The 17,806-nt window shown below is 54.1% G+C and overlaps 1 protein-coding gene across 1 annotated transcript in view; it reads right to left on the bottom strand.

Annotated features, from left to right (window-relative positions):
- Positions 1 to 8,588: 8,588 nt before the first annotated feature.
- The window catches only part of LOC102939094 (zinc finger protein 436), a 34,914-nt gene continuing 25,696 nt past the window's right edge, over positions 8,589 to 17,806 (bottom strand). Inside the window, exon 6 of the mRNA XM_043525786.1 lies at positions 8,589 to 9,489. Within this exon, the coding sequence (XP_043381721.1) occupies positions 9,005 to 9,489 (485 nt within the window). The 3' untranslated portion in view covers positions 8,589 to 9,004. The remainder of the gene's footprint in view (positions 9,490 to 17,806) is intronic.

The raw sequence follows: 17,806 nt of genomic DNA, 5'->3' as shown, positions 1-17,806 counted from the left end.
TGAGTTACAGAAGTCCTCAAATCATGATTTAAAGACTTCAAGTTACAGAGAATCCACCATTTATACTAGCTTAAACCAGCAAGTGACCTATGTCCCATGCTGCAGAGGAAGGCAAAAAACCCAGGGTCTCTCCCAACCTGACCTGGGGGGAAATTCCTTCTTGACCCCAGATATGGAGATCAGTTGGACCCTGAATATGTGGACAAGACCCAGAAACCAGGAAACAATTCTCTGTAGTAACTCAGAGCCCTCCCCATTTAGTATCCCATCACTGGTCGTTGCGGATATTTGCTAATAGCAGTCGCAGATGGGCCATATACCTTTTTAGGCAATCTTATCAAACCATCCTCTCCATAAACTTATCAAGCTCAGTCATGAAACCAGTTATGGTATTTGCCCCCAGGAGCTGTTCCATAACTTCACTCCTCTAATGGTTAGAAACCTTCATCTAATTTCAAGCCTATATTGTTGATGGCCAATTTATATGTATTTGTTCTTGTGTCAACATAGGCTTTTAAGTTAAATACCTCTTTTCCTTCTCTGGGTTAGCCCTCTGAAGTATTTATAGAGAGCAATCGTATCTCCCCTGAGCCTTCGTTTGGTTAGACTAAGCAAGCCATGCTCTTTGAGTCTCCTCTCCTAAGCTAGGTTTACCATGCCTCTGATCATCCCTGTAGCCCTTCTCTGCACCTGTTCCAGTTTGAATTCATTTTGCTTAAACACAGGAAACCAGAATTGCACATAGCATGCCACATGAGGTCTCACCAGTGCCTTGTATAATGGCGATAACACTTCCCTATCTCTACGGGAAATACCTTGCCTGCTGCATTCTAGAATTGCATTAGGCTTTTTCACAACCACATCACATTGGCGGCTCATAATCATCCTGCGATCAATCAACACACCCAAGTCTTTCTCTTTTTCTCTCACTTCCAACTGATGCACTATTACACTTAATCTCATTTCTATTACTCCAGTTTTCAAGGTCCTCCAGAGCTTTTTGTGTGGGATTCTGGTCCTCCTCCATATTGGCAATGCCTCCCAACTTTGTGTCCTCTGCAAATTTTATTAGCACACTCCCACTTTTTGTGCCAAAGTCATGAATGAAAATGATAAATATGACTGGTCTCAAGACCCATCCCTGAGGAACTCCACTAGTAACCTCCCTCCAGTCTGACAGTTCACCTTTCAGTATGACCCACTGAAGTCTCTCCTTTGCCCAATTCCTTATCCACCTTTCAATTCTCATATTAATCCCCATCTTCTCCAGTTTAACCAATAATTTCCCTTGTGGAACTGTATCAAATGCCTTACTGACATCCAGGTAGATTAGATCTACTGCATTTCCTGTGTCCAAAAATCAGTCACCTTCTCAAAGATAGTGATTAGTCTGATACAATCTCCATTTTGTAAAACCATGTTCCATTTTATCCCAATTACCATTGACCTCTATGTCCTTAACTACGTCCTCTTTCAAAATTTGTTTCAAGTCCTTGCATACAGTTGAAATCAAACTAACGGGCCTGTAGTTCTCTGGATCACTTTTCCCCCCTTTCTTAAAAATAGGTACTATAGTAACAATTCTCCAGTCACAGCGTACCACCCCTGAGTTTATGGATTCATTAAAAATTCTTGCTCTTGGGCTTGCAATTTAATGTGCCAGTTACTTCAATATTCTTGGATGGAGATTATCCAGCCCCCCTGATTTGGTCCCATTAAGTTGTCTGAGTTTGACTTCCACCTTGGATGTGGAAATGTCTACTTCCATATCCTCATTTCCATTAGCCACCCTGCCACTACCCCTAAGCTCTTCATTACGCTTGTTAAAAACTGAGGCAAAGTATTTGTTTAGGTGTTGGGCTATGCCTAGATTGTCTTTAATCTCATAGAATCATAGAATATCAGGGTTGGAAGGGACCTCAGGAGGTCATCTAGTCCAACCCCCTGTTGTATGTAACCTGTTGCTTAAATCAGCCTGTATATAAAATAACGGTGACACCAATTTTTAAAAAAGGCAATCCTAGCAATTACAGACTGGTAAGTCTAACTTCAGTACCCCGCAAATTGGTTGAAATTATATTAAAGAACAGAATGATCACAGACATAGATGAACACAATTTGTTGGGGAAGAGTCAACCCAGCTTTTGTAAAGGGAAATCATGCCTCATCAATTTATTAGAATTCTTTGAGGGAGTCAAGAAACGTGGACAAGGGTGAGCCAGTGGATATTGTGTCCTTGGACTTTCAGAAAGCCTTTGAAAAGATCCCTCACCTGAGGCTCTTAAGCAAATTAGGCTGTCATGGGAGAAGAGGGTAGGTTCCCTTGTGGATCAGTAACTGGTTAAAAGGCAGGAAGCAAAGGGTAGGAATAAATGGTCAGATTTCACAATGGAGAGCGGTAAACAACAGGGTCTCACAAAGATCTGTACTGGGACCAGTGCTGTTCAACATATTCCTAAATGATCTGGAAAAAGGGGTAAGCAGTGAGGTGGCAAAGTTTGCAGATGATACAAAACTACGCAAGATAGTTAAGTCCAAAGTAGATGGCAAAGAGTTACAAAGGAATCTCACAAAACTGGGTGACTGGGCAACAACATGGCAGATGAAATTCAATGTTGATGAACGCAAAGTAATGCGCACTGGAAAATGTAAATCCCACCTGTACATACAAAATGTCTGGGTCTAAACTGGATGTTACCACTCAAGAAAGAGATCTTCGAGCCACTGTGGAGAGTTCTCTGAAAACGTGTGCTCAACAGGCAGCAGCCGTCAAAAATGCTACCAGAATGTCAGCAGTCATTAGGAAAGAGATAGATAATAAGACAGTAAATATCACAATGCCACTATATAAACCCAGTGTACACTCACTCGTTGAATATTGTGTGGCGTTCTGGTCACCCCATCTCAAAAAAGATCTATTAGAAATGGAAAAGATATAGAGAAGGGCAACAAAAATGATGAGGGGGACGGACCAGCTTCCGTAGGAGAAGTTTAAAAAGACGGAGACTGTCCATCTTGGAGAAGAGACGACTGATGGGCAGGGTGACCAGATAGCAACTGTGAAAAAATGGGACGGCCGGGGGGGGAATAGGCACCTATATAAGAAAAGGTCCCAAAAATGGGACTGTCCCTTTAAAAACGGGACATCTGGTCACCCTACTGAGGGGAAATATAGAGGTCTGTAAAATCATGAATGGTGTGGAGAAAGTGAATAAAGAAGTGTTATTTACCCCTTGACATAACACAAGAACCCAGGGTCACCCAATGAAATCAACAGGCAGCAGGTCTAACACAAAGAAAAGGAAGTACAGGAAAACCCTGTTTATCTGACCCTCCATTATCCAACCGTCCCTATTAACCAACCAACCAGTGCATGCAGGTCCAGAAGCCGGTGATCTGTCCTGTGCACACTAGATGGTGATGCAGCCTCACACTTTTTCATTCTCTGGATTATCCAAATGTTTGATTACCCGATGTGGCCCTGGTCCCACTTAGATCAGATGAACAGGTTCTGCTGTACTTCCTCACCCAACACACAGCCAACCTGTGGAACCAAAATGTTGTGAAGGCCAAAACTATAATGAGTTCAAAAAAGAATTAGATAAATTGATGGATAGGTCCATCAATGGCTATTAGCCAAGATAGTCAGGGATGCAACCCCATGCTCTGGGTGTCCCTAAGCCTCTGACAGCCAGATGCTGGGACTGGATGACAGGGGATAAGGTCACTTGATGGTTGCCCTGTTCTCTTCATTCCCTTCAAAGCCTGTAGCATTGGCCAGTGTTGGAAGACAGAATACTGGGCTAGATGGACCATTGCTCAGACCCAGTATGGCCATTCTTATGTTCCGAAGTTATGTTCTTGACATTGTTTATGCTCACCACCTTTGGATAAATCTCATGCCTGATTGCCTCAGAAACCTCTGTCCCCAGTTAACTTGCCAAGACCAAACTGGTTAGCAGTGGACCTGTAGCTTCCAGATGGCTATAGCAAACTTCTGGACCAACTTCGCCACCCTCCTGCATGTGTCCTGACACTGCAGAACCAGGGCAAGCTGCTCGCAAAACTCCAGAAATGTTGTTCTTCACAGGAAAGTTCTGGAACAACTGCTGGTCATCCCAGGTCTGCACGACAACGTGATCCCACCAGTCTGTGCCTGTGGCCCTTCTCCACAGGTGCTGGATTACACAGGGGGCATCAGCGGCTATACCAAGAGAAATGAACAGCACCAGCCAGTTGACATGTATCCTCCTCCTCCAACAGGAGCCTTCAGTAGGTCAGTGTGAAGGAGCAGACAAACTGCTTCCTGGCAGAACAGGGGTTAAATAAAACCCATGGGTTCAGCTAGCCCTGCCCAGCTATACCCGCAGCCAATGCCAGGCCTGGAAGGGGGAGAAAAGAAGGGAGCCTGGCTCAGTTGGGGGCAGACTGGCAAGGAGGCAGGAGCTCTCTGTCCTACCCAAAAGGATGGACCAGTGACCTGCCACCCAACGCAGCCACTGGAGACAAGTACGCCTTTTGCTGCCCAGTGCAGCCTGCGGGTACGCGCCAACTGCGGGGTGACTGGGCCAGGGGGACACGCCCCAAACTAAGCAGGCTTTTGTAGGAAGTAGCCCCGGGAAATGGGTCTTGAACACCCCCCACGGGGGGGGGGGGGGGACGACACATGTCCCCTGTTTAGGGTTGAACTACACAGGGCCCTGGGCTGGGATCTGGTGGACAGGGAGGGCCCAGGTCCCCTTACAACCCTCCCCTGACCAATGACCCAGCCACGAGGCCGCCCAGCCACCGAAGGCTCTATCACAGTCAGAAAATGCCACCAAAATGTCCACAGCATCTCTCGGATGTTCTGCCCACTGTATGAAACAGGAGTGAAAACACAAGCTTGGGAAATTCTTCAAATGGGGCCTCACCCAGGTTGCTGGCTCCAGTGGCCGGCAGCTTGCAGACCCAAAACACAGCTTGGCTGGCTGTACTGGCGGGGGAGACAACTTCTGATAAAGCGCCGTGGGAGGGACACTCAAGTGTTTCCGTGGGGCACAAGGAACAAAGGGCTGAAGAGGCTACAGCTGGGAGAGCGCTAGGAAGCCTGGGAGAGGCTGATGTGACCGGGTCTGCGCCTTGCACGGTGGGCACGTGAGCGCTGGGGTGAGACTCGGGTCTTGACATTCTCAACCCGGGGTCACCGTTCAGTGTGGACTCTCCAGCACAGGCTTAGACACACTGAGCCTGCAACTCGAGTCCCGCACATCCCGGCTCACATTGCTGTGACTGTTACAGTCTGATGGGGAGACAGTTACACAACTTGTCTCCCTCAGGAACTTTCCTCTTCACAGAAAGTTTACTTTAAAGCTGAGCAACCATTTGAAATAGAAATAATTAGAGTCTATCTTGGGTGTCTATTCTCTGATACGCTACTTCTCTCAACCCCTTTGGAGTGAGGTTTTACTTCACCACTACTTAATCCAAAGAAGCTGAATTACGTCAAATAACTTTTCAGAATTAGCCACCATTTCCTATAATACTGATGTGAAATAATAGATAATTTACAGTATTACAATACAATCAAGTTATCACAGAATGAGTCTCTTATTCTGGAATGATGAACTTCATGTTTAATTCAATTATCACTGGTAACAACAACATATTCAAACATTACAAAATCTTATCATATGGGTTAGTTTTCTCTCAATCCTCATTTCCACCAATGAGCCCTGTGTAATGCTCTGTTCTCCACTAACATAGGTGCCTTCCATTTCTATGAGTTCATTTGTCTCTGGGGTATGTCTACACTGCAGCATAAGCCCGTGATTGAGCCCAGGCTCAAGCCTAAGCCCTTTGCATCTACCCTGCAATTGCACTAACCCAGGGCTTGGACCCAGGGTCCCAGGACCCTGCAGGGTTGGAGGGCCCAAACTCAAGTTAAGCTGAGACCCAAGGCTGAGCCCCATTGCTTTGCAGTGTAGATGCAGCCCCGCTTGACTGGGGTCCCAGGAGTCAGCTGGAAGTATCCCACAATTCCATGGTACAAATTCCTTAGCCCTCTCTACCCCAACAATCTCCAATCCACTCTACTGAAAACAGAAGCCTTCCCCGCTTTGAAAATGGCAGCAGCTCAGGTCAGCATTAACCCATTCTCTTCCGACTACTCATCTGGAAGCACGCGATCAGAGAGTCTCCTGGGTGTGCAAAGGAGAGCGAACCCATCAAGTCTTTGGCAAAGCATGAGCCTTCCTGGTAACATGCAGGGTGGGTGGTAAATTTTCCCAAAGTGCACCACAGTCCTAGAACTAGAGCAACTACTTTTGGGGGGTGGGGGAGACACAAGGGAGTATGGGATGTGGCTACTTTGACTTGGGTCTGCGCACTGCCGTGTGGCCGCCACAGCCCTAGGTTCCAGCACACGTTAGAAAAGTCTAACACACTCAAGCCCAGGATTTCTTCACAAAGGTCAGACTCAAGTCCCACTAAGCCTGGGATTACATTGCAGTGTAGATATATCCACTGTCTTCTGCTGTAAATCTGAGATACAATCTGTCAAACAAAAGTAATATCCAATTATGAGACCAATCCGCCTTAAGAAAAGAGAGGAAAAACCCAAAACACATAGGGGTAGAAGACACTTTCAACTTCATATAAAATGAAATTCCAGAGCAGGATATAGCTGATAACTCAAAATCAAAAGAGATTCTCCCATTGTGTTCTCCTCTGATCCATTCAAACTCGCTTCACTCTGTGCCACCTCATTATTATTTCAGAGTAACAGCCGTGTTAGTCTGTATTCGCAAAAAGGAGTACTTGTGGCACCTTAGAGACTAACCAATTTATTTGAGCATAAGCTTTCGTGAGCTACAGCTCACTTCATCGGATGCATCCGATGAAGTGAGCTGTAGCTCACGAAAGCTTATGCTCAAATAAATTGGTTAGTCTCATTATTATTGAGTCATGTTACTTATAAAAGTTTTAGTTTCATCACAAGGGGAAAAAGCAGCCAACCTTCCCATCTGCAAACAATCCCAGCTCAGCAGGAAAAAGCCCAGAAGCAGCTTTGCCAAGAGATGGAAGCAGAGAGGAAAGCACAGAATGATTACTCTGTCTTTGGGATCCATTCAAATTCTCCCTCCAGGATTGAAACTTTCATCTCTAGCCCCAGTGAGTCTGATTTACGATCAAAGTGTGACACCTAAGCACAGGGAGCGCTCAGAACACGGCATCACGTGACACTTTGGGAGGTGCAGGGGTAGAACACGGGGAGGATAAACGCTATTGTGGCTCACACAGAAGCTAATGCTGCTGGGGTGAGAGGGGATTGTAACAGTCATGGGGAAGGAGGGAATCCCTTTGACTCACCTCGTCTCCTTCGGGTGTCACAGACGCTGAAATGACACATTTTTCCTGCTCTGCTCTTTGTTCTATTTCAATCTATTTTAATTGAGGAAAATGGTGGAAAAAATACTTCTGTCCAGCACAACCGTAAGCAAGGTGAGAACAACTGGGATTGAGACAGTCTGTCCCCAAAGGAACAACAAGGAGTCCGGTGGCACCTTAAAGACTAACAGATTTATTTGGGCATAAGCTTTTGTGGGTAAAAATCCACTTCTTCAGTTGCATCTGAAGAAATGGTTTTTTACCCCGAAAGCTTATGCCCAAATAAATATGTTTGTCTTTAAGGTGCCACGAGACTCGTTGTTTTTGTGGATACAGGCTAACACGGCTACCCCCTAATACTTGTCCCCAAAGGGGAACTCGATGACTAACAATCACTTTATAATGGGGGAATGGTATCGTCGTGACGCTCATGGTTTGTTTAGAGTAGGAAGAATGAGCGAGGTGAGCTCAGGTCAAGGAGAAACCTAACCCCAGTCACTGTACCCAGATTATGTCTGCACTGCAAATGTAGTTGTGTTGTTACAACAAGATCACTAAAATGAGCCACTACGTCCATGCAAAATCTCAGTGGAGACAAGGTAGTTTCTGCCTCAGTGTGGTTAGTCAAGGTCAGCGCCATCTCCCCCACCTGGGGCTGATGGATATTTCTGGCAGGACAAGGACACGCTCCCAGGACTTATAAGACAAAGGAGTTGATAAAGACAAGGCTGAGAGTCTTTCACAAAGCTCACAGAAGTCACGGATTACGTCACTTTCCGGGAGCTCCCATGACTTCTGCAGTGGCTGGTGTGGCTGACCCTGGGGCCGCCCAAGCTGCACTGACTGCTGCTTGGTCAGCCCCAGGCAGCTGGCTCCGGGGGCTGCCGGAGCAGCCGCAGTGGGCCCCAGGTCACTCTCTGCCCCAAGCAGCAGCAACAGCAACGGGGCCCCAGGCTGGAGCCCCCTGCCAGCATCTGCAGTGCCCCAGAGGTGCCCCCCCCACGCCTGCAGAGCCCCGGAGGCCCCACCCCATGCCTGCAGTGCTCTAGAGCCCCCCCCAGCACCTGCAGTGCCCCAGAGCCCCCCCCCCAGTGCCTTCAGCACCCCGGAGCCCCCCCTCGGCACCTGCAGCGCCCCGGAGGCCCCCCCCAGCACCTGCAGCGCCTCGGAGGCCCCCCCCCAGCACCTGCAGCGCCCCAGAGGCCCCCCCCCAGGACCTGCAGCGCCCCGGAGACCTCCCCCCGGCACCTGCAGCGCCCTGGAGCCCCTCCCCCAACACCTAAGATTTAGTCCAGGGGTATTTACAGTATAAGTCATGGGCAGGTCACAGGCCATGAATTTTTGTTCATTGCCCATGACCTGTCCATGACTTCTAGTAAAAATACCCATGACTAAATCGTAGCCTTCATCATGGGATTCACCACAAAGAAGGGGGAGGTGTGAAAGACAGAGGCAGGCAACTCACGTGGAGCTGAGAGACCACACTGAAGAAAATGGTGCAAACGATGTGGGAATTAGCTAATGTATTTTACAAAAAAATCTTGGTCCAGCCCTAGACAAGACATTTACGGCATTACTGTGTGGGTTCTCTTATGTCTGATAAAAGCCGAGTCCTGTCTAAAACTTTTCCCCGCGCTCAGGGGCATGTGAAGGATCTCTCTCGCATGTGGATTCTCTGATGTTTGCTGAGGGTCGAGCTCTGGCTGAAGCTTTTCCCACACTCGGAACACTTGTAGGGTCGCTCTCCTGTGTGGACTCTCTGATGTTTGATCAGGTCCGAGCGCCGACTGAAGCTTTTCCTGCAGTCAGAGCACGTGTAGGGTCGTTCCCCTGTGTGGATTATCTGATGCGCGATAAGGTGTGTGCTCAATCTGAAGCTTTTCCCGCACTCCAGGCATTGGTAAGGTCTCTCTCTCGTGTTCATTCTTTCATGTCTAATAACATCTGAACTGCTACTGTAGCTTTTCTCTGGCCTATGCTGACTCTCACAGGCTTTTGTCTCTGCACAACTCCAAGAAACTTTCCCTTTGGATCTTCCTGATAATGTCCCACGTGGTTCTACTCGCTCAGCATCTTCCTGCTGGGGACTCTTCTCATTGTTCTCACTCACCATCCCATCTCCTGAAAGGACAGAGAGAGAATCCAGACATAGGTCATTCCCTGTGCTGGGGAGAAAGGAAACCTCGGGCACAGGAATGGGAAAAGGTGGGAACAAACCAAAATAAGTGCAGGAGAGACAAAACAGGATTTGATTTCCACCCTCTCCCCTGCCAAAGCCCTTCCCCACATGACAGAGAGGTGGCCAATAAATTTTCACACAGTACACCATGGTCCAAGAGCTAGAGCAGCCACATTTGGGGTATGAGGGTACAAGGGACTTCGGGATGTGGTTACTTTGACTCGGGTCTGCGCACTGCTGTGTGGACGCCAGAGCGCTAGGTTCCAGCACAGGTTAGAAAAGTCTTAACATAGGATTAAAATCTATTGCAGACACTCAAGCCCGGGGTTTCTTCACATGGGTCATCTGACTCAAGTCCCACTAAGCTGGGGTTACACTGCAGTGTAGACATACCCGCTGTCTTCTGCTGTAAGCGTTGGCGGAAGGGGTCTCATACTATGTGAGAAGATTTGCATCATGAGAAAACCACCTGTATTTTATTTTCACATTTTCTAATCTGTCAAGGAAGCAGGAGGTGGAGAAGTGATACAAATGCATAAGACACAAGAGCGAAGCTAAGAGACGAAAGCATAGAACTGGGACTCAACATTCCTGTATCCTGCAGTACGAACTTGGAGCCTGACACATTCAGTCCTTCACTGACCATCATCACGTGCACAGCATGGAAGTGCTCCTTGTCCAAAAAGGCCATCAGATGGTGAAGGAATGTACGCTGAAGGCATCAATTATTTCTCTCTTTGCCTCATGAAGCTTTCAACCCAAATGGCAAAGGACAATTGCTCCCAGTTTAACCATGGCATCCTTTGGCAACAGAATGAATGCCCCTGAACTAAGAAGTAGTGTTCTGAAAATAAATAGTTTAGCTGTGTCATGGGATATCATAGTTTCCACCTCTGGGGTGAAAATCAACCACTCGGTATCTGCTATTTCTACCTGAGTTCTTGGGCCTTGGTTGGGGTAACTTGACACTTCTCCGGATTAGCATCCTTACCAAACCACACCAAATGTCAGTAGTGATAGTGAGGAATAGCTTCCCCAAACATGCCTGGTTTATTTATTTAATCTGGTGCCACATATCTAAGATAGAGACTAAATTCAGGCCTGGATCAGAATCCCTGTAACCCAGGGATTTTGGGGTGTTTATGAAAAACAGGTATAATCCTGCAGCTGTCTCACATTCAACACTGATTTCATTTTATACATATTTGCAGCATCTACAAGGGATGAGCTCATTAGCGATTATCTTTAAAAAGTCATGGAAGACAGGACAGATTCCAGAAGACTGGAAAAGGGCAATTATAGTGCCCATCTACAAAAAGAGAAATAAGGACAACCCGGAGAATTACAAATAGTCAGTTTAACTTCTGTACCTGAAAAGATAATGGAGCAAATAATTTGCAAACACCTAGACGATAATAAGGTGATAAGTAACAGTCAGCATGGATTTGTCAAGAACAAATCCTGTCAAACCAAACTGATAGCTTTCTTTGACAGGGTAACAAGCCTTGTGGATAGGGGGAAAGCGGTAGATGTGGTATATCTTGACTTTAGTAAGGCTTTTGATACTGTCTCGCATGACCTTCTCATAAACAAACTAGGGAAATGCAACCTAGATGGAGCTACTATAAGGTGGGTGCATAACTGGCTGGAAAACCATTCCCAGAGAGTAGTTATCAGTGACTCACAATCATGCTGGAAGGCCATAACAAATGGGGTCCCGCAGGAATCGGCTCTGGGTCCAGTTCTGTTCAATATCTTCATCAATGATTTAGATAATGGCATAGAGAGTACACTTACAAAGTTTGCGGACGATACCAAGCTGGGAGTAGTTGCAAGTGCTTTGGAGGATAGGATTACAATTCAAAATGATCTGGACAAACTGGGGAAATGGTCTGAAGAAAACAGGATGAAATTCAATAAGGACAAATACAAAGTATTCCACTTAGGAAGGAACAATCAGTTGCACACATACAAAAAGAGAAATGACTGCCTAGCAAGGAGTACTGCGGAAAGGGAACTGGGGGTCATAGTGGACCACAAGCTAAATATGAGTCAACAGTGTAACTCTGTTGCAAAAAAAAGTGAACATCATTCTGGGATGTATTAGCAGGAGTGCTGTAAGTAAGACACGAGAAGGAATTCTTCCACTCTACTCTGCACTGATTAGGCCTCAACTGGAGTACTGTGTCCAGTTCTGGGTGCCACATTTTAGGAAAGATGTGGACAAATTGGAGAAGGTCCAGAGAAGAGCAACAAAAATGATTAAAGGTCTAGAAAACATGACCTATGAGGGAAGACTAAACATGATAACAATTTTCAAGTACGTAAAAGGTTGTTACAAGGAGGAGAGAGAAAAATTGTTCTTCTTAACCTCTGAGGATAGGACAAGAAGCAATGGGCTTAAATTGCAGCAAGGGAGGTTTAGATTGGACATTAGGAAAAACTTCCTAACTGTCAGGGTGGTGAAGCCCTGGAATAAATTGCCTAGGGAGGTTGTGTTTTTTATTTACGTTACAGAAAGAGATAGGTGAAGTATTGTAATTTCAGGGCTAGGCACAAACATAACAGAAAAATAAGTAATGCTAGGACTGGAATGTTCAAAACAAAATTCTAGTCTTGTGCTTTTGTTTAATATCTGCATAACCGTCAAAATATAAAATATATGTCGTGTTTAAACTTACAACATATCCCCTACATGGAAGGTGTAGCAATTACTATCTATGAAAAACATGTCACAGAAAATAGAGAAAATATTAGCTAAAGTGATGTAGGGAAAATTGTGAAACTCCCCCCAGTTAGGTATAAATACAGGAGGGATAAGCACAGAATCTCTCAGACACTGTGAGCACTGTAATCCTGTCTTCCACAGGGATTGGTAATGTAGGTACTCTTCCTTTCTGTATTAAGCTGTATTAATCTTTGACTAATAATCATTGATTAATCAATTGATTAAGCCTAGTTATTGGACATCTCTTCTTTTTAATTCATAATGTACCCACAACAAGTGTGAACGTGTCCAGTTACTTCAGTTCGTTGCACAATCTGTGGTATGCCTCTCTTCACTATTTCAGAGTACACGTTTTAAAATGGTTGTTTCCTTGGGAGCATGCCCAATAGTTTGCAGTCTTCTTTCCCAATTATTGAACTGCACTTGAACTTCCTCCATGTCACCACACAGGGGTGGGGAAAAGACACATATAAAATAAGATATTATCATTTTAGCAAGCGGTCATTTGTCTCAAAGTCCCCAATAAATCTGAGGTACATGCTGTCAAACAAAGGTAACCTCCATTTATGAAACCAAACCGCCTTCAGGACAGAGAGAAAAACACACAACACAGAGCGGTAGAAGACACTTTCATATAATATTAAATTCCAGAGCAGATAATATCTGATAACTCAAAATCAAAACAGATTCTCCCATTGCGTTCGCCTCTGGTCCATTCAATTTTCCTTCACTCTGTGCCACCTCATTATTATTGAGTCATGTTACTTACAAAAGATTTAGTTTCATCATAAGGGGGGTGTAGGGAGCCAGTGTGGCTCCCCTCCGAACCAGAGGGTAAGGAGCCACCCTCTGGGCCTGAGTGGGCGGGGCCGGGCCGAGCTTCCGCCAATCCCCGGAAGGGGAAGGGTGGGACAGGAAGTACAAAGGGCGGGGCCCTCTGCCCAGTGAGGAGAGCACCAGGGAGGGAGACAGACACAGGCTGCCGGCTGCTCCCTCGCAAGCCTGCTGCTGACCCAGGCGAACCCCTGGGCAAGGAGGAGCCCTACCGGGGGGAAGGCCGGTGGCAACCAGGGCTGCCGGCCGCTGAATATCCGGAGGAACCGGGGCTGCCCGCAGCGGGTTATCCGGAGGAACCGGGGCTGCCCGCAGCGGGTTATCCGGAGGAACCGGGGCTGCCCGCAGCGGGTTATCCGGAGGAACCGGAGCTGCCCGCAGCGGATTACCCAGAGGAGATGGAGATTCAAGAGCTGCCTGCAGCGGAAAACCCGGAGGAGATGGAGCGACCGGAGCGACCCGCCTGAGAGAGACCGGGTAGGAAGTAGCCCAGGGGCCCAACTACACCGTGGGGTGGGTGTGTTTGGTCAGCGGGTGCGGATTGCCCCGCTGACCCAGCGGTGGGACCTTCGCCTCCCGCCACTGTCGGGGCCCTGGGCTGGAACGCAGTGGAGTTGGGTGGGCCTGCGTTCCCCTACCCCGGCGCTCCCCTGCCCGAGGGGCGCGCTATTGACTCTTGCCGGGCGCTCCCCTGCCCGAGGGGCGCTACAGCCTCCTGCCGGCGCTCCCCTGCCCGAGGGGCGCTACTGACTCCTGCCGGCGCTCCCCTGCCCGAGGGGCGCGCAACAGCCTCCTGCCGGCGCTCCCCTGCCCGAGGGGCGCGCAACAGCCTCCTGCCGGCGCTCCCCTGCCCGAGGGGCGCGCAACAGCCTCCTGCCGGCGCTCCCCTGCCCGAGGGGCGCGCAACAGCCTCCTGCCGGCGCTCCCCTGCCCGAGGGGCGCGCAACAGCCTCCTGCCGGCGCTCCCCTGCCCGAGGGGCGCGCAACAGCCTCCTGCCGGCGCTCCCCTGCCCGAGGGGCGCGCAACAGCCTCCTGCCGGCGCTCCCCTGCCCGAGGGGCGCGCAACAGCCTCCTGCCGGCGCTCCCCTGCCCGAGGGGCGCGCAACAGCCTCCTGCCGGCGCTCCCCTGCCCGAGGGGCGCGCAACAGCCTCCTGCCGGCGCTCCCCTGCCCGAGGGGCGCGCAACAGCCTCCTGCCGGCGCTCCCCTGCCCGAGGGGCGCGCAACAGCCTCCTGCCGGCGCTCCCCTGCCCGAGGGGCGCGCAACAGCCTCCTGCCGGCGCTCCCCTGCCCGAGGGGCGCGCAACAGCCTCCTGCCGGCGCTCCCCTGCCCGAGGGGCGCGCAACAGCCTCCTGCCGGCGCTCCCCTGCCCGAGGGGCGCGCAACAGCCTCCTGCCGGCGCTCCCCTGCCCGAGGGGCGCGCAACAGCCTCCTGCCGGCGCTCCCCTGCCCGAGGGGCGCGCAACAGCCTCCTGCCGGCGCTCCCCTGCCCGAGGGGCGCGCTACTGACTCCTGCCGGCGCTCCCCTGCCCGAGGGGCGCGCTACTGACTCCTGCCGGCGCTCCCCTGCCCGAGGGGCGCGCTACTGACTCCGGCCGGCGCTCCCCTGCCCGCGGGGCGCGCTACTGACTCCTGCCGGCGCTCCCCTGCCCGAGGGGCGCGCTACAGCCTCCTGCCGGCGCTCCCCTGCCCGAGGGGCGCTACTGACTCCGGCCGGCGCTCCCCTGCCCGAGGGGCGCGCTACTGACTCCTGCCGGCGCTCCCCTGCCCGAGGGGCGCGCTACTGACTCCTGCCGGCGCTCCCCTGCCCGAGGGGCGCGCTACTGACTCCTGCCGGCGCTCCCCTGCCCGAGGGGCGCGCTACAGCCTCCTGCCGGCGCTCCCCTGCCCGAGGGGCGCGCTACAGCCTCCTGCCGGCGCTCCCCTGCCCGAGGGGCGCGCTACAGCCTCCTGCCGGCGCTCCCCTGCCCGAGGGGCGCGCTACTGACTCCTGCCGGCGCTCCCCTGCCCGAGGGGCGCGCTACTGACTCCTGCCGGCGCTCCCCTGCCCGAGGGGCGCGCTATTGACTCCTGCCGGCGCTCCCCTGCCCGAGGGGCGCGCTATTGACTCCTGCCGGCGCTCCCCTGCCCGAGGGGCGCGCTATTGACTCCTGCCGGCGCTCCCCTGCCCGAGGGGCGCGCTACTGACTCCTGCCGGCGCTCCCCTGCCCGAGGGGCGCGCTACTGACTCCTGCCGGCGCTCCCCTGCCCGAGGGGCGCGCTACTGACTCCTGCCGGCGCTCCCCTGCCCGAGGGGCGCGCTACTGACTCCTGCCGGCGCTCCCCTGCCCGAGGGGCGCGCTACTGACTCCTGCCGGCGCTCCCCTGCCCGAGGGGCGCGCTACTGACTCCTGCCGGCGCTCCCCTGCCCGAGGGGCGCGCTACAGCCTCCTGCCGGCGCTCCCCTGCCCGAGGGGCGCGCTACAGCCTCCTGCCGGCGCTCCCCTGCCCGAGGGGCGCTACAGCCTCCTGCCGGCGCTCCCCTGCCCGAGGGGCGTGCTACTGACTCCTGCCGGCGCTCCCCTGCCCGAGGGGCGCGCTATTGACTCCGGCCGGCGCTCCCCTGCCCGAGGGGCGCGCTATTGACTCCTGCCGGCGCTCCCCTGCCCGAGCGGCGCGCTACTGGCTCCGGCCGGCGCTCCCCTGCCCGAGGGGCGCTACTGACTCCTGCCGGCGCTCCCCTGCCTGAGGGGCGCGCTACTGACTCCTGCCGGCGCTCCCCTGCCTGAGGGGGGCGCCACTGACTCCTGCCGGCGCTCCCCTGCCCGAGGGGCGCGCTAGTGACTCCTGCCGGCGCTCCCCTGCCTGAGGGGCGCGCAACAGCCTCCTGCCGGCCCTCCCCTGCCTGAGGGGCGCGCTACTGACTCCTGCCGGCGCTCCCCTGCCCGAGGGGCGCGCTACTGACTCCGGCCGGCGCTCCCCTGCCCGAGGGGCGCGCTACTGGCTCCGGCCGGCGCTCCCCTGCCCGAGGGGCGCTACTGACTCCGGCCGGCGCTCCCCTGCCCGAGGGGCGCGCTACTGACTCCTGCCGGCGCTCCCCTGCCCGAGGGGCGCGCTACTGGCTCCGGCCGGCGCTCCCCTGCCCGAGGGGCGCTACTGACTCCGGCCGGCGCTCCCCTGCCCGAGGGGCGCGCTACTGACTCCTGCCGGCGCTCCCCTGCCCGAGGGGCGCGCTACTGGCTCCGGCCGGCGCTCCCCTGCCCGAGGGGCGCTACTGACTCCGGCCGGCGCTCCCCTGCCCGAGGGGCGCTACTGACTCCGGCCGGCGCTCCCCTGCCCGAGGGGCGCTACTGACTCCGGCCGGCGCTCCCCTGCCCGAGGGGCGCGCTACTGGCTCCGGCCGGCGCTCCCCTGCCCGAGGGGCGCGCTACTGGCTCCGGCCGGCGCTCCCCTGCCCGAGGGGCGCGCTACTGACTCCTGCCGGCGCTCCCCTGCCCGAGGGGCGCGCTACAGGCTCCGGCCGGCGCTCCCCTGCCCGAGGGGCGCGCTACTGGCTCCGGCCGGCGCTCCCCTGCCCGAGGGGCGCTACTGACTCCGGCCGGCGCTCCCCTGCCCGAGGGGCGCTACTGACTCCGGCCGGCGCTCCCCTGCCCGAGGGGCGCTACTGACTCCGGCCGGCGCTCCCCTGCCCGAGGGGCGCTACTGACTCCGGCCGGCGCTCCCCTGCCCGAGGGGCGCTACTGACTCCGGCCGGCGCTCCCCTGCCCGAGGGGCGCTACTGACTCCGGCCGGCGCTCCCCTGCCCGAGGGGCGCTACTGACTCCGGCCGGCGCTCCCCTGCCCGAGGGGCGCTACTGACTCCGGCCGGCGCTCCCCTGCCCGAGGGGCGCGCTACTGACTCCGGCCGGCGCTCCCCTGCCCGAGGGGCGCGCTACTGACTCCTGCCGGCGCTCCCCTGCCCGAGGGGCGCGCTACTGGCTCCGGCCGGCGCTCCCCTGCCCGAGGGGCGCTACTGACTCCGGCTGGCGCTCCCCTGCCCGAGGGGCGCGCTACTGACTCCTGCCGGCGCTCCCCTGCCCGAGGGGCGCGCTACTGGCTCCGGCCGGCGCTCCCCTGCCCGAGGGGCGCTACTGACTCCGGCCGGCGCTCCCCTGCCCGAGGGGCGCTACTGACTCCGGCCGGCGCTCCCCTGCCCGAGGGGCGCTACTGACTCCGGCCGGCGCTCCCCTGCCCGAGGGGCGCTATTGACTCCGGCCGGCGCTCCCCTGCCCGAGGGGCGCGCTATTGACTCCGGCCGGCGCTCCCCTGCCCGAGGGGCGCGCTATTGACTCCTGCCGGCGCTCCCCTGCCCGAGGGGCGCGCTATTGACTCCTGCCGGCGCTCCCCTGCCCGAGGGGCGCGCTACTGACTCCTGCCGGCGCTCCCCTGCCCGAGGGGCGCGCTACTGACTCCTGCCGGCGCTCCCCTGCCCGAGGGGCGCGCTACTGACTCCTGCCGGCGCTCCCCTGCCCGAGGGGCGCGCTACTGACTCCTGCCGGCGCTCCCCTGCCCGAGGGGCGCGCTACTGACTCCTGCCGGCGCTCCCCTGCCCGAGGGGCGCGCTACTGACTCCGGCCGGCGCTCCCCTGCCCGAGGGGCGCGCTACTGACTCCTGCCGGCGCTCCCCTGCCCGAGGGGCGCGCTACTGACTCCTGCCGGCGCTCCCCTGCCCGAGGGG

The sequence above is a fragment of the Chelonia mydas genome, chromosome 11 (assembly GCF_015237465.2).
Source record: "Chelonia mydas isolate rCheMyd1 chromosome 11, rCheMyd1.pri.v2, whole genome shotgun sequence".
Taxonomy (NCBI): domain Eukaryota; kingdom Metazoa; phylum Chordata; order Testudines; family Cheloniidae; genus Chelonia; species Chelonia mydas.
Note: the sequence above shows the minus strand (reverse complement) of the source record. Positions and strands in the feature narration are given on the sequence as shown.